General features: G+C 39.8%; 2 protein-coding genes across 3 annotated transcripts; both read left to right on the top strand.

The window, feature by feature from the left end:
• The first annotated feature begins 1,238 nt into the window (after positions 1–1,238).
• Positions 1,239–5,787, top strand: LOC115753871. Of its 2 annotated transcripts, none has more exons than XM_030692710.2 (4): positions 1,239–1,445; positions 2,703–2,743; positions 2,911–4,548; positions 5,206–5,787. In XM_030692710.2, coding segments are annotated over exons 2-4 (2,040 nt in total). In that variant the 5' UTR covers positions 1,239–1,445; positions 2,703–2,742; the 3' UTR covers positions 5,607–5,787. The 2 variants fall into 2 exon arrangements, with proteins under 2 accessions (XP_030548570.1, XP_030548569.1); XM_030692709.2 differs by having other exon boundaries at positions 2,547–2,743.
• A 195-nt stretch (positions 5,788–5,982) lies between these two features.
• Positions 5,983–9,230, top strand: LOC115753876. The gene is made up of 5 exons (XM_030692717.2): positions 5,983–6,202; positions 6,346–6,398; positions 7,196–7,360; positions 8,011–8,112; positions 8,923–9,230. The coding sequence occupies exons 1-5, from the start codon at positions 6,094–6,096 to the stop codon at positions 9,055–9,057; spliced, it is 564 nt and encodes a 187-aa protein (XP_030548577.1). The 5' UTR covers positions 5,983–6,093; the 3' UTR covers positions 9,058–9,230.
• The last annotated feature ends 7,477 nt before the right edge of the window (positions 9,231–16,707 follow it).

Raw genomic sequence — 16,707 nt, 5'->3', positions numbered from 1 at the left:
AAGAAAAAAAGCTAAAAAAAAAATTCATTAGATTAAAAAAAAATGGCAAACCGTCCACTCTTGCTCTGGGCTTGTTGCGTAGGATGAGCGGTGTTCGTGCCGGCTAGCCAAAATTAATCGAAATGACTACATTAACAAATCGTCAAAAGTTTAGAGCTAAATTGCCAAATGAAAAGTTTTAATATTGGCATTTGCGCAATATGTTGAAGACTTTTTTAGTAACTTTTCATCGATATTTATTATCACACAAATGATTCCATGACTAAATTTTATAAAATTGTGATTTCATTCTTGTAGACTCTAGACAAACCTTGAATTAGTTATTTAGGAGTTACCATGAATACTGCGCAACTATGATTTTTATTTTTTATTTTTTGTAGTTTCACTATGGAGATAATTTGAATATTGATAGAGAAGTCATTTTCTATCTTTTTATTTTCTCTTTCCAATATTTTCATTGATATTTTAGTGTCTTCAACCCCACTCTTCTCATTAACTGACCAATAAAAATCACATCACATCACATCACATCCCATTTTCAAAGCAATGATAATGCAAGATTACATATTTTCAATTCTTTTTTTTTTCCGACCAAAAAAAAAATATATTTTTAATAATATAAGGGAGTAATGTAGAGGCTCCGCTATCCGAGAGGTTTATAAAATATTATATAAGTCCCCATAAATCGGTTAGGTTTAAGCTTTTGGACTATGCACGTGGCTCTAATTTAGAGTAGTTCGCATATGCTTGATAAGACTTGAATACGGGACCTTCGATTCTTGAGCTTTCGGTTGCTTCGGATCAATAAAAAGAATTCGAAAACGTAGAGAAAATTTTCAGGGTCATATTTATATACTGTCTCGTGTCAAATATGATATACCTCCATGCAGTGATGCAGTGAAGGGTGGGAAGACAAAGCTGTTTTTTAAACGAGCACATAATTGACAGTTAAATAAAATATTTGGACGACGAGTACCAACAAATCAGAGTGGCGCAGCGGAAGCGTGGTGGGCCCATAACCCACAGGTCCCAGGATCGAAACCTGGCTCTGATAAACGAGAGCAGCTTCCTAAGGGTCACACATCCTTTTTCCTTTTCCCAACTAATCCTTCGGCTCTCGCACGACGTCGTTTCTGCAGAAAGGCCTTTTGATTGGTCGGACCAATGAAGTCGCACCACGTGTCCTGATCCGCGCGATATATCGCCTCGACAGAAGTGAAAGAAGCATAAAAACGAAAATGAAGGGCGTCGACAAGCCAGGATGATAATCTTCTTCTTCTCCATCTCGTTAATGAGAAGGAAACTGAAAAGTTCGCGGACGAAGCAAGAACAGAAAACCCTAACCCCCAAAATATCGCGATAAATACAAGAACCCGGAATCCGCGCCCGCCCTCCATTTTGTCCGTCTTCTCTGACGAGCTCGAGAAACTCCCCTCCATCTCTCTGTAAGCTCCCCTTCTAATTTCTCGCTCGCTTGTTTTTTTTTTTATTCCCCCGTTTTTTCAATTTTTCGCTACCTTCGTTCCCCGTCTTTTTCCCTCCAAAGCTCTTCAATCGTTTCGTTTCGTTATGTCCTGTTCGGACAAGAGGAGCTTCGGAATCGTTTACGCGTCTCTGTCGTTTGAGCGCTTTTGCTCATGGCGCATTCGCAGAAACCCGAACGAGGCGTCGCGAGTTCGACTTCTCGGCCGAGCTTGCTGTCAGTTTGAGCTGGAGCTCGATCGACGAGCTCCTTTAGGAAGCGCCGCCATCACTAGTTTTCTCTGTCGCGGAATTCGCAGTTAATCGGGAATGGACCTCCATCTGAGGAGGGGAGTGGTCGGTTGAGGAGAGATGTGGGGGCATCTCGGTGATTTAGGTTGTGAGTGTAGGGAGAAAGCACCGAGCTGTGTGTATCTTAGGAGTTGGAACGAGAGGGTGGATGGTATTCTTTTCGCTTGGATGAACAGTCTTGAGGGGGTTTAGAAGTCCGCCTCTGGATTCCAGCATTTCGAGGATTTTTCTAGTTTTTCGTGGATGCGCAGTTTCTTTGTTTTCAATAAAAATTGGTCAGTCGATTTGAAACGCCATAAAGATTCATCTCGCGATCTGAATAAGTTCGGATTGCAATTTGCACTGGTTTATCGCCATTCAGGTTTTTCTGAAGCTGTGCCGATTGATGCCGAAAAAAGATTTTCATCTCCTGGGTTTAGAGTCTTTAGATGGTAGTTCTTGTGGAAGTATTGCGTTGGGGCTGCTGTTCTTGCAATTTAGGAATAAATTGGTTCTGGTTGATGTCAGCAAACTTTGGGTTTGGGGAGGGACTATTGGTTCTCCTGTCGGAAAGAAGCAGATTAGTAAGATGCTCCTCTCCTTGTGTTTTGGCTCATCTGAAGAGAGAGGAACAAGAGGGCATTTCAAGGAGTTGAACTTGAATCCTTTCTGGAATTCTGGGTTTTCTATTAGAGCACTTCAAAAGGGTTTTTGTTCTCATCTCTTTTTTTCCCCAATGTGTTTGAATTCGTTTAATCATGTTCATTGTGGACTTGAAATTGTATTTCCTCAAGGTACTTGTAATTGATGAATCATCACACTGCTCCGGTCAATGTGATTGCTGTGTGAAGAACAAGCTAATGTCCTTGTTCTTTACATCTAAGGTTTTGGGAAATGGAGCTTGCACATGAGCTGCTCATTACAACGTTACCTTTCCACCTCTGATCCAGGTTAAAGCACAGACTAAAGGAAGAAGTTCCCTGCATCGTCAGTAAGTGCTATGTTATTAATCTGCATAACATGTTCCAACGTTTAAGTTGCTTAGCTCTTGTTCGTTGATTTCACACTAGACCTACAGTTGTACAACAGACTATTTTTGATATGTTTGATCATTGGGAATAATCGCAATGAGATTATTTCGTGTTCATTTATTGACAGTGGTACGAGAAAAAGATGTTTGCTGGGAATATGCTGAGAAATTGGATGGAAACAAGGTAAGATGCAAATTCTGCCTCAGAGTCTTGAATGGGGGCATTAGTAGATTAAAACATCATCTTTCTCGACTTCCAAGTAAAGGTGTAAACCCATGTAGTAAAGTAAGGGATGATGTCAGTGATAGAGTGAGAGCGATAATAGCATCGAAAGAGGATGTCAAAGAACCGTCCAGCTCTAAAAAGCCAAAGCTGGCAGTACCAGAGACTAAGCCTCCAGGAAGTGTTTCGGCAAATAAAGCTTTTACATCAACGGATGCATCACCTCCAATGACGAAGGTCTTCTCTCCAGTCTCACCTATGGGTTCTTCATGTCTAAACAACCAAGAAAGTGCGGAGAGAAGTATTGCTCTGTTCTTCTTTGAAAATAAGCTGGAATTCAGCATTGCTCGATCTTCATCCTATCTGTCAATGATTGATGCTGTTGGAAAATGTGGTTCTGGATTTATCCCACCATCTGCAGATATGTTGAGAACGACATGGGTGGGAAAGATCAAGTCTGAAGTAAGTCTACAGTCCAAAGATACTGAGAAGGAGTGGTCAACCACGGGTTGTACAATCATTGCAGATACATGGACTGACAACAAGTCAAGAGCATTCATTAACTTTTTAGTTTCATCACCGTCTCGAACCTTCTTCCACAAATCTGTTGACGCATCCTCTTATTTTAAGAACATCAAATGCCTCGCGGACTTGTTTGATTCTGTGATCCAAGATTTTGGACGAGAAAATGTTGTGCAAATAATCATGGACAGTAGTTTGAATTACACGGGCGTGGCCAACCACATCCTCCAGAACTATGGGACAATTTTTGTATCTCCCTGTGCTTCTCAATGTATGAACTTAATCCTGGAGGAATTTTCCAGGGTAGATTGGGTGAACAGATGTATCTTACAAGCACAGACTATCTCAAAGTTCATATACAACAATGCAATGATGCTAGATCTCATGAAGAGGTTCACGGGGGGTCAGGAACTTATTCGGACGGGTATCACAAAGTCCGTATCAAACTTCCTTTCATTGCAATCTATACTGAAGCAAAAGTCAAAACTGAAGCATATGTTCAACAGTCCTGAGTATTCTATGAACTCGTCTTACTCGAATAAACCCCAAAGCATCCCTTGTATTGCCATAGTTGAGGATAATGAGTTCTGGAGAGCTGTGGAAGAGAGTGTTGCCATTTCAGAGCCATTCCTTAGAGTACTAAGAGAAGTTTCTGGGGGAAAACCAGCTGTGGGTTCAATATACGAGCTAATGACTAGAGCCAAGGAATCTATCCGGACATACTATATCATGGATGAGAGTAAGTGCAAAGTTTTCCTAGATATAGTTGATAGAAAATGGAGGGATCAGCTACATTCACCTCTGCATTCTGCTGCTGCATTTTTAAACCCTAGCATCCAATACAATACAGAAATCAAATTTCTTGGATCTATAAAGGAGGACTTCTTTAAAGTTCTAGAGAAGTTGCTTCCAGCGCCTGACATGAGACGTGATATCACCAACCAGATCTTTACCTTCACGAGGGCAAAAGGAATGTTTGGCTGTAGCCTAGCCATGGAGGCAAGAGAGACAGTTGCACCTGGTAAGTATACTTTGTCCCCATTAGACAGTATATCTCTGTGCATTTAAGTGACAGAGAGACATTATGTCCGGTTATGTTATTCAACTTGGCCGTGGGTCCTGTTTATGTTGTCCCTGAAGATGATGACATGCCATGTTCTGCATTTCTAAGAAATTCAAGCCCATTATTCTTCAACGGAATGTCTTGAAGTGATCCCTGCATTACTTGCTAGGAAGCTGTTATGAATTAGAAATTTGATTCAATTCATGAAAGAATCATTCAGGAATCGAGGTTCCACAGTTGGCAGTTTCTTCGTTTTGTTTCTTAACATCCTATGCATCGGCATATGTACATAGATCTCTCCAATTATGCTTGTTGCTACATATGACTGACCCAGTCCTGAGAGATTGCAAGGGCAGCCTCTTTCTTACTACAGTCTGCACCGGAGCACCTTCGTAACAAATGCCAAGCAATTGAGTGTTCTGCAAGATGCAAAAATCTGATGCAATTGATAAAAGAATCATCGATGTCCACAGTTGGCTGCTTCTTCATTTTGTTTCTTAATATTAACTCGGCCGGCTATTTTCGTTTGTGCTTTTTTCCTGGGCCTTGCATTAATCAGTTGTGTAGTGACTTTTGCCTCCTTTCTAGACTCAACATTACTAGCTTGATTTGCAGGACTTTGGTGGGAACAGTATGGAGACTCTGCACCAGCATTGCAGCGAGTTGCCATAAGAATCCTGAGCCAAGTTTGCAGCACGTTTACTTTCGAGAGGAACTGGAGCGCATTTCAGCAGATCCACTCAGAGAAGCGCAACAAGATCGACAAGGAAACAATGAACGACCTCATCTACATCAACTCCAACCTCAAATTAGCGAGGCAGATGAAATCTCCGGAGGCCGACCCGATTCTATTCGACGACATCGACATGACCTCGGAGTGGGTAGAAGAAAGCGAGAACCCGAGCCCGACTCAGTGGCTCGATCGGCTGAGTTCTGCTTTGGACGGAAACGACTTGAACACTAGACAGTTCAACGCGTCGATCTTTAGTACAAACGACCCTATATTTGGATTGTGATATGGTAGCATTGCTGTCCTGGTTTACTATAGATGTACTGTCGGTATGGTAGCTGTACACTGTGTTTTGTTGTAGATGAAGGAAATTAGTTGCCTCTGTATGTGTTTGGCGTCAGTTCTCTTAACTCATGCTAAAAGGAAGATTATGTTATCCATTCTCACCCCTATTCCTCCGGCAAAAATATAAAAAACACAACAACACCAAACAAACAAACAAACAAACGACAATTCAAATTTGTCCAGGAACAGGGAATTCAAATTAGCTGATCTTGGATAAGATGAGAATCGGGTCAAACCATTTCGGATAACTGGCCCACATTGGCGGTCCTGGGCCGGGCCCTAGCTTCCGTGTTTGGCTTGTATTTTTGGCTTCTTCCGTCACGCTTCTCAGAAACTCCTCCATTGCTTCCTCTCCTCCCTCTCGCGCCAAGTCGTCGCCACCGCCGCCCTCGACACCACCATCGCGGCCGTCGGAAGTCCGATCTGCGATGTACCCGAGGATTGGGAGCCACCACGGCAACCCCGCCGTAGGCCCTACGGCGGGCCGTTCTTCCTCTTTTCACCTCACCGCCCCTCCCCCTCCCCCTTCCTCTTCCTGTAAGTTCTTTGAGCTGCTTCTGAGGCGAAATTGTGGTCTTGGAATTGACGTTTTTTCGATTCGCTTTTGATTGAGCTAGATTCAATCATTATATTGATATTATCGTTTCCTTTTCTTCTTTTAAATGGTGATGATATTGCAGCAGGATTGGGCATCAGGGTCGCTGTGAAACCGGAGTATCGGATAACTCCCCCGGTAAGATCAGTTGAACGAGAATTGTTTTGTAGGTCATTCCAGTGGCTTCACAAGCTAATGATAGTGGTTTTGATGAATCACTCTGGGCTTGTGCTTGTGGTGTCTCTGGTCTTTTGTCTAGGGCTGGATCAATGAATCCGATTCAATTCGGTATCTGTAATTCTTGAATTTATGTTTTCCTGCTATCTACCGAGGAACGTATCCACAGTGGAAATGGAGTCTCGTATGATTTTCACTTTCTGGCTTTTAACCAGCTAGTGTCTTTTGTCATTGTCTTGATCAATGTTTCCAGCTACATATTTTCATGGGCGAATCATTTCTAAATGTGTGATTACTGTATCTTTAGCGAGTATTGGATGCAATCGCACTTGAAGCTAGCTTAGAATGAATCATATGATACTTTTTGCTTTTCAAGTTTCTGGATAGTCCTTTCTAGTTTTACTCGGCAACCATTGAGTTGTCTTTGACACTGATCGGTTTTAATGTCTCCACATGGGCTAAGTTTCATCGCAACTATATTGATAAATAATGATCAGGAGCACTCCACTTAAACAATCTTTCAGTACACACTTCGCTCACGTCCCTATCCCCCAACTTTTGCTGATTTGTTACGTTTATCAAACTCGGTTATGCATTATTTGTTAAGTTATAGAGTCAGGGAAGAATCATAAGAGAGACAAGACTAGTTTATACCTTTCCTGTTGCCCAACAGTTCTTGTATATTTAAAAGTTTCATAATTCCATCAGAGAAATTATGCGACTTGTTGCTGATGCAACTTTAATCATTCAAATTGTAGCCTCAATTGTTACCACAAATGGGAGATATACCACGAAGCAACTTTCAGTTTGACTTCGATTTTGAGAGGAAAGTTCTAGCTGAAATAGAGAAGGAAAGCCCTGATTGGAGCAGGCTTGGGATGGAAAATCTTCCATCAAGGAGTTCAGAGGCACTGCCTACATCAGTATGTTGCTCATTTCAGGAGTCCGCTCCTCTTTTCAGCTTCATTGACTGTCAATTTGGTTGTATTCCTTTAAATGCTCAAAGTGGTGCTTGTTTAGGGTGACATTGCCTTCTACATAATGGATTTTTGTAGCCTTTACAGAAAAAAGAAATGATTAGGGTTAAAATTAGTCTTCTTTGCAAAATAGAAAGATAAACAATTTGTGACTTTGTGCCATAAGATCAAGAGGTGTGTGCCCATACACAAAGCTGTGCCGCTGTGTCACAATAGTTCATAACAAGTTATACGTTGCATGGAGAACTGAGAGGTTGTTGAGTCTGTTAAACCTGAAATCCCTATAAATACGCCATGTTGAGGCTCCCTTTGTCTGATTCTGTCCTTTTCTTTACTTTCTATTTCCCCACATCTGCTTCTGGCTGCGACCAAAATAATTGATTTTTGGTTCCTATTCCAGTCCTGTTTGCAGATTTGGAATTTTGATTAGCCTTATATGTGAAATTACTTTCCATGTTTGTTTCCTCGCCATGTGATACTTCGTTATCCATGTGAATTAGTTAATGCATTGGATGTAACATAAGAAGTGCATCAAGCAGTCAGTTTTCTTAACTTCCGATCAACTAGAAATGATGTGGACATGCTTGTCTGTACAGGGTCCTGCAGGAGATCCTATAGTCAACAAGTACATCTCATCTGGATTAAGCCGAGAAGCTGTTCCTCTTGCAGTGGCAAACTATGGGGATAATCCAACCAAGGTACATCTGAGGTTTTTTTTTTTTGGTGTGTGTTAATTGACCCTCATGAACTTCCCACAGTAGCATCCATTTAGAAGCATGTCCTTCCTTTCTTTATTGCGTGCACATTCTTGACTCCCTAGGGCTCCAGTATGTTTACACTAGGGGGTGCAATCCCTTTTTACTTCTTTTTTGTTTTACTGTTACCTGTTGAACGCTTTGTAATGAAGGAGTGACCAAGTGTTAGACGAATCTAGACCTTCCAGAACCTGAAGTATTGGTGGTATGGCCTTCCTGTCCAGGCTGATGCAATCTAGTTTGATTGTAGCACTTGTCGGTGGTTATTATTGGTAAATTTTAAGTAATCGAAGAAAACTTGTAGTCACCCTCTCCTTGCATTGGCAAAAGTGATGTGCTTTTTGGGACTGCGTGGTTAGATTTCTTGTGCGTTCAAGTTCTTTCTTGCAAATTTGATGGTCCATGGCAGTCAATGTGTGATCCTTCCTGTAAGATAACACTACGAAACAATTGGATTTGGTTTTAATGAAAGTATGGGACCATGTGTGGTGTTTTAACATCTCCACACCTGCCCATGTCCACCTGGGGAATATCTTATGTTGGTTGACGATTAACTGGATTGAATATCTTGAGCACGTAGCAACAATCACTTTTTTCCCCTGCACAATCCACTCTGTACTGCTATACGTTTGTCATTCGAGGAGCTGCTTCTTTCTCAAAGTATAGGGCGATGGTCTGCTTTTACTGGCCTTTAAATGGAACTTCTCTCCTTTGTCAGTTTGAAGTGAACCGTCTCTTATTTCTCTTAACCAGGTTAGGGAATTTGTCAATGGTTATACTCGCCTGCGCGAGATGGGGTTTTCTTCGAGCAGTATCGCCGAGGCCTTAGTCAAGAACAACAACAATATGGATGAAGCATTGGCTTATTTTCTAAGTGGTTCTTCTTGAGGACACTTTAGTGGATAGCTTTATGTAATATATAATCTGTAATCGAGGGGGACAATTTCTCTGGGAATATTTGTGTGACTTTTGTTCGGCTTCAAATTGGTTCGTGTAAATGCCGTCTCAAAACATTTTTTTGTATGAGGAATGGCAATGTTATATTTCTTCCTGGATCCAAAGCAAGTCAGTTTCACGACTTTTCGATCCCAAAAAAAGAAAAAAAAAATTCACGACTTTGTAATTTACTTAAAAATTACTAAGCTTTTTCAAGAAGATGAGTTTGGATGACTAGTCTTCGGTCTCATCATGATCTAAGTTTTGTCAAACGAATCTAGGATAATTCTGTTCCCCTTTCTGGAAATATTTTGGCGCCGCAGTGGCGCGTACGGACACGACTCCATTTACATGGTTAGAATACGTGCTTGAAAATTCGATGTCGCATTTGGGCCCAAAGAGTAAAAATGAAAGAAATTAGTGGTTGGGCCAGAAACGAGAGGCCCAACTCGGCCCCACCTCAGGCCTAATAAACTTCAAGAGGTCTTCTTCTTCCACCAATTTCTGAAGCCTTCGTGTGATTCCAGAAGAGAGAGGGAGAAAACAATTCCTAGAGTAATTGAGAGAAAGAAGGGAGAGAAATCGCGGTGGTTGTTCGAAAAACATGGGCTGATGCCGGAATAGCATTTTGCATGCGATTGGTAAGTGTTCTTTGTTGTCTTGTTAGCTTTGTTGTCGACGCTTTGCCCGAGATTGAGCTGTTCAATGGCGATGATTAGTCCCTCGCATTCCTCGAAACTAGTAAAATTTTACGAGTTGCGATTTGTACCTCCTGTTTGAGAGAGATTGATTTTTTTTAAAATCCTCGGGAAATGCTGTGCAGGAACTTGATCAGCTCCATCATGTGTCCAATTTCGTTTGTTGCGGACTAGATTTTGGGCCGGCAAGGCTTAGGGACTTTTTAGTGCTTCGAAAGAGCTTTCTTTCGAGAGCTCAATAGGGAGATGTGGCGTGACAAAAATCGTGGCGCGGGCACAAGTGGCTATTCGTCTGGCAAAGCTTGCCTGTGGCCATCGTGCTTGGAGGAAGAAGGAATGGAAGAAAAAAAAAAAGGAAAGAGGAAGAATATTTAAAAAAATCAAAAAAATATAATTAACAATTGTCCACATTCACGTCGGTCGTGCCATGTATAACGATTGGCATTCATGCCAGCAATTTTGGGTCAAAAGTGGCCGGACAGACCGAATTGACACGATTACAAAAATTTTACGACTTTCTTGATAATTCTCCCTTACATGTGATATGATACTTGTTGGATTTAGATGAATTATGAGATGTGTATATATTCTTCCTGTGAATTATAGAAACTCTGTAATTAATTTGCATATTTATCTTATGTATATGTATATATAATAAGTTGATATTAATTTGCGTTGGAGAGCTTAATCTTTGGAAGGAGGGACAATCTAATTATTATCCGTACTTATGTTGGAGCGGGGATGTGATATTTGACGAGTACAAGCAGCTAGCCAATCAGCAGGCGATCAATGGATATGACAGCCCAAACGCAATGTAGAATTTTCAAGTCTCGAAGTGAAAGCATTTAGAGCAAGGGGAGCGCATGAACACCAGTCCGTTTTGGGTCCCGACGACAATATTGAATCAAGCTGTTGTCCATATTACAAAGCAAGTGCGCGCTCGTCTGAAGCGCCGGATTTGACGCTTAATGACATGATTCTCACGGTATAATTGTCGGGAATCTTCAGCTCACGTTGTGCTAGATTTAATCTCACGTGATACAATGTCTCTTTGCAGAGGCTATTGGAGTTTCCGCGAAGAGCAGCGCGCAGTCAAAACTCGATAGCTTTACTTGAAAGAATGTAAAGTCCATATTCATTTTCATTCAAAAGTTTTTAAGTCAATAAATTATGAAACGGCTGTAATATATTAACCGCTCAACATCATATCAATTACTCGGTGAAAATTTTTTCTAACACCAGTTACACGTTGTGACGTCAACACGGCATCCCCTTATGAAAGAAGAAGACGTCTGTGTATATGCACAAGCGGTGGAATCTGGGGATGCGAAGAGAAATATTCGGTCGCTCGCTACGCTCCAAATGCATCCGGGGCCCAAAGTCGAAAAAACCAGCGGTTCAGACAGGAGAACGGATGTTGTGATGCAAAATCTCTTCAGCCCTCTTCAATCTGTCACTTTTTTTGTCCCCATGTCGAGCTGGTCAATTTGGCCTTTCGATGTAGTAGGTATGGAGATCTTGACTCGAGCACGTGTTTGTTTACCTACCAACTCGAGCACGTGTTTGTTTACCTACCATGCTCATAGTCTAGGAAGTATAGATACTCTTCGAGGGCCTCCATGTCATGTCCAACACTCTTATCAAACACGTAATCGGTGCTCTAGAAACGTTAGTGACACGCAAGTCTAGCATCTTGACACGCCATTTCAATAACTGCGAGGTCAATTTTAAACATTTTCAATAAATTAAGGGTCAAAATATAAGTTTATCAAATATATATATACACACACACTTAAGTCATATACCAAACCACGTCAAAATTAATATATCCGGCCAGCAATAATAATAATAATAATAATCGTGAATCCCTAATAGAAAAAGAAAAAGAAACTCACTATTAATATTTTTATATATACATGATCAATAAAATTATGCATGTAATATATAACGTGTTCTAACGTGTCGAAATTATTTATTTTTTTTTCATAAATAAAGTGTTGGCATGTTGTGTCATGTCGTATCGTGTGTCGCGTGTCGATGCTACTTAGATTATAATTAAGAAGGGTTAGCTATCATTGTTAGGAAAATCATTTTTCCCACCACTATATTCACAACACGAGTATTAATAATTCTCTTCGCCCCAAGATGATACCATGTGCATTACACAGAATTAATCACATCAATGGGATAATTGGAAGTCAAATAGCAAAACTTGCAAAAATAACCGACATAACAAATAGGAGAAAAGCTGAGAGGGTATTTTGCTTGATTTCAAATTTGCGATATGTGCCTTGGTATAATGTTAGATAATCGTTTCCTTTAATTTGTTAAGGAAACGAGTAAGCAAAGTACTTGCAGCATATCTCTTAATAACTATAATGGAATCATTGTTTCAATCTACTCTTTAGTCTCTATTATTAGTGCGAATTTTTAGGCAATCCATATATTGACAAAACTTCTTTCGCGCTTCTAGAGCACGTGAGTCCACTCAATCTCGATTATTAAATGATGTTTGTCTTACAATTTTCATAACGCAACATTACTCTCTCTCTCTCTCTGTTTGTCTCTGTCTCTGTCTTTGTCTCTGTCTCTCTCATACCATATTATGAAGTGAAACCCAAAAATTTAAGCAGATTGATGAGAAGAAACCATATATGTATAAAGAGCATATGAACCATATCGTCAAACGACATGGGATATCTCGACCCAAAAAAAAAAAAAAAACAACATGAGATATTTTAACATTTATGAAAATTCCTGAAATGAAAATTTGAAAGTACCGCATTTCAAAAATTAACATCGTCACTTAAAAATTACCAAGCATATCTGATTTTTGCTCATTGCTTTTTAGGATGTTCGATTAAAGAGTCGTTTTCATTGGTCGACCATATGCTTAGTCAATCAAGAGCTGTCTTAATAGAAATCAAATTCACTCCTCTACATTCGATTGGATTTCTAGAGAAGGATATGTCAAGGGAACACGTGTTTACGTTGGAAAATTACAAGGGCTTATGACAACCAACAAAACATAACTGGAGTCTTAGGTTTCATTTTAAAACGTTAACTTGTATCCTCCGCAATTGACAAACCTAATAATTTAAAATCTTAAGCGATGCAAGGCCATGCACATTATGTTTTAAGGAACATAAGTATGATAATTCATCAATAAGTGAAAAATATAATTGACTCGAGAAGAAGAGAGACATTCAATATGCGGGTATAGAAAGCTTTATGCACATTAGTTGCTTCATAAAGGTCATTTATACATGTAAATAATCACAGAAAGAGGAGACAGGTGTATAAAAATCCAACACGCGATGTTCGTGCTGAATTTTGTGTTCGAACGAGAAATCGACAACCAGTCTAAAAGTTAAATCGTTAATACAATCATCTCTATTTAGATTATCTATTATTAAACACAAAAAAATTGCCTACCGGATATGACCAAGCAAGGCATGGTTAAGGTAAAATTTACTAAGTCCTTCTGTTCAGTAACTATAGGTGATCGACAAAAGACGATAATGAGTTGCCGACATGTGATATATGAGAAAACTACTAAGCCACAAAGTGTCGGTAAGTGAAACTTGGTTCCATGGACAAAAGAACTGAAGTTTAAGCGAAGATCAATGAATCAAGAACGAGAACAGTGTTCAAGTCTTGAAGTCAACAAATTCCGGCTGAAATCACAATGACCCATTCAATGGGCCAGCCAGCACGATCACCAATTAATGAGAGCCGTGAATCTGTAAATGACAATGGCAGAGAAACGTGGGCTGTCATAATGTTAGCTGAAGTCATAATGACCCATTCAATAGGGAAGCCAGCACGATTATCAATTAATAAGAGCCGTGAATCTTGGAAGCCATGGATGACAGGGGCAGAGAAACAAGGGCTGTTCTAACCCGCCAGGAAGATGATTGCAAGTTGCGGAAGAAACCATCAAAGTGGGGCGAGTGACGAGGCGATGATTGTTTTTTCTTTTTTTCCAAATAATAATTCATTCACTTCCTCGATTAAAATATAAGTGAAAAACATTTCAGTTTAAAAACCACAACTTCAAATCAAGATAAATCCTAGACAGCTTCAAAATAAAACAAACTCCATATAACAAGATAAATCGTCAGAATAAGTTCATAGATCACATGCCCAAAGAACACACATATAACTTCTTCACATCAAAATCATCACCGAATTCGTTTTCAGTAATAAGTACACATCGAAAACTCCATCTGCTACTATGGCTTTGCTTTACAGCAGGGCACGCCTATATTTGATGTTCCCAACGCCATCACCTAGTAGAGTAAAAAAGTCGACTGAGCAAAGATCTGACACATGTGAGAGTGAAAACTTCACGAAATTCTTCTAATCTCCTTTGAAATTGAATTTAATCCGAGGAAAACGAAACCCCAAAAACATACATGCAAAATTTTTAAATCTAGACTAGATCGGGATAGAAATCTTTTCGAAACGGGAGAGAGAAATTTTTGGATCTAAACTAAATTGTAAGAGAAAAGCTTCCAAATGAGAGGAAAACAAGAAAAGAAGATATAGAACTAAAATAACCTGAGAAGAAGAGAAGAAGAGGAGGGATGGAGAAATCAAGCTCAAACTTTCCCCTCTATAAGGTTGAAGAAGAATGCCTTGTGAAGGTAGGGAGAGAGGAGAGAACTAAGACTGGCTGGGGAGAGAAGAGGTAGGAAATAATTAGACGATGATTGTTGAATAGCGGGTCTTTTGGTAACCGCTCGTAAATACATGTCACTAAATTTTATGAGTTACGTAGGATGTTATTAGCTTTCTTTGCACCTGTTGTTAAACATCGTTAGTAGCTATTAATATTAACATTATAAATCGAGCAAGGGACCGCCAATCAATCACCGAACACCATCTCTACATTACTTTTAGTCGTTCAATGCTATACTTTTATTTTCTCTACATTACAATATCCTTTTACATGAATGGTCGCGATTTCCTCCGGTCTTTGCACCTTTAATTTTCTCGTCAATCCGCGTTTCCTATCCAAGAATCAAATATACAAAATTCAGTAAGTTGATCAACAATCCCTTGTTCACTCTTCTTGATTTACTCTGTAAGGATGCAGCACTTGGACGGCATCTTTTGGCTCAAATAATATGAGTTCATTTTCCTGACGAGCCGTGACGAGCCGCGTTGCATTACTTTCATGAAAAGAAATCATCACGTTAGAGTTTTCGATAATCTTCTTTTTTGGGCTTTTCAAAAGTGGCACTCAATTGATGATTTGAATTTTTTTTTTTTTTATTTACACAGAGCGAGGTGACACCTCTAGGGTCATTTTCTCTAAAAATTTGCCTTAATTAGAAGATCGATCGTGAATAAAAAACAGGAAAAAAAAAGTGGCCTCGACAAATGCCACGTGGTTTGACCAAAACGGAAAACAAACATCACGTGGGATTGGATCCGAACACCCTATGGAAATGACGTAAGGCGTGACGACACGAGACAGAAGTCCGAGAGGGTGTATGATTCAGACAAGACAAGATGGGCCATGTCGTACGAGACGGAGATGCTTTTGTTTGTTTCTAATGATGTGACCCAAGACTTTGCTTCCCACAATTTCAGAGAGTCGTGTGTCTACATCACTACGTCATTACACTCTTTTTACGTTGGGAATCATACATCGATCGTCGAAAGTGCTCCGCCCTACAACACCCGCGGCACTTGTTTGTAATTATTGGAAATCCTCGGCTTTGAGCATGGTGGCCCAAACCACGTGTACCATAGAATTAGGCGGAAACAAACGACTTTGATCCGATACGATCTTTGCGGACTCGAGGTCTAGGTTAGGAGTTCGCACGTAATAATAGCTAGACTTAGTCGAATAGATAAGCTCGCTCGATCTAGCCGCCATCTTTTTCTCTATCTCATACTTTCACTGCTCGTTCAACTTTTACGTTTGTTCCGATGATTTGTCTTGTAATATGGAATATTTTTTGTTTTGAAATTCATTTGTTTGTCTCTTGTTTTTTATAGAAATGAATGGAATGTTAATTTGGATGGAAAAAAAAAAATTAGGAGTCGCTCCTCGTGGAATAATATGAATTATTTTTGCGCACAATAGACATTTATTAGAATTTGCGTTCATGTCGGGATGCTCCTCCATTTCTTTTCCACTTTGTTTGCCCAACCAAATTCTTTTGTTTCGTAGTGGCGGGAGACAAGAATCCAAGAGGCACAAAGACTTTACACAAAGCCTATTCAAACAAGTTCTATAAAATCGGACCCCCCTCCCCCCACAAAAAAAAAAAAACAAGTTCTATAATCTTACAATAATTGATAACATCGAGATAATTATGAAAAGTGAAATGTTTTCCTCACGATCTGCCGGGGACGTTACAATCTCAATTATAAAATCACACATCATCATCGCGTATTTTATATAAAACACTCATTGATTGGAAGATCGTGGTTAGAAATAATCGACGATCTTGTCGGACTGCCTGGCTATAATTTATCAAAAGTTCGTAAATTTGAATATTAAATTTTCTTGCCGATCTAAAATTTGCCATCATCACTTAACATGACCGATCATATTTGAATATTGCTGGTGGCCTTTTAGGATATTCGATTTGGTCAACTATATGCTTAGTCAATCAAGAGCTATCAGTTTCCCAAAAAAAAAAAATCAAGAGCTATCTTACGGGAATCCAAATTTAATTAGCTTTCTAGTGAAAGAGATGTCAAGGGGGCCCCACGTGATTTGTATCTTAAATTACCATGGCTCATGACATACCAAGAAAACGTAATTGGAGCCTTAGGTTGTGTGCGGCTTCTTATCATAATAGTTACTTTGTATCCTCCGCAATTGACTAAACAATAGAAGCGATGCAAGGCCATTGTACTGATATTACATTTGGTCGTCATG

The sequence above is a fragment of the Rhodamnia argentea genome, chromosome 10 (genome assembly GCF_020921035.1).
Source record: "Rhodamnia argentea isolate NSW1041297 chromosome 10, ASM2092103v1, whole genome shotgun sequence".
Classification (NCBI taxonomy): Eukaryota; Viridiplantae; Streptophyta; class Magnoliopsida; order Myrtales; family Myrtaceae; genus Rhodamnia; species Rhodamnia argentea.
Note: the sequence above shows the minus strand (reverse complement) of the source record. Positions and strands in the feature narration are given on the sequence as shown.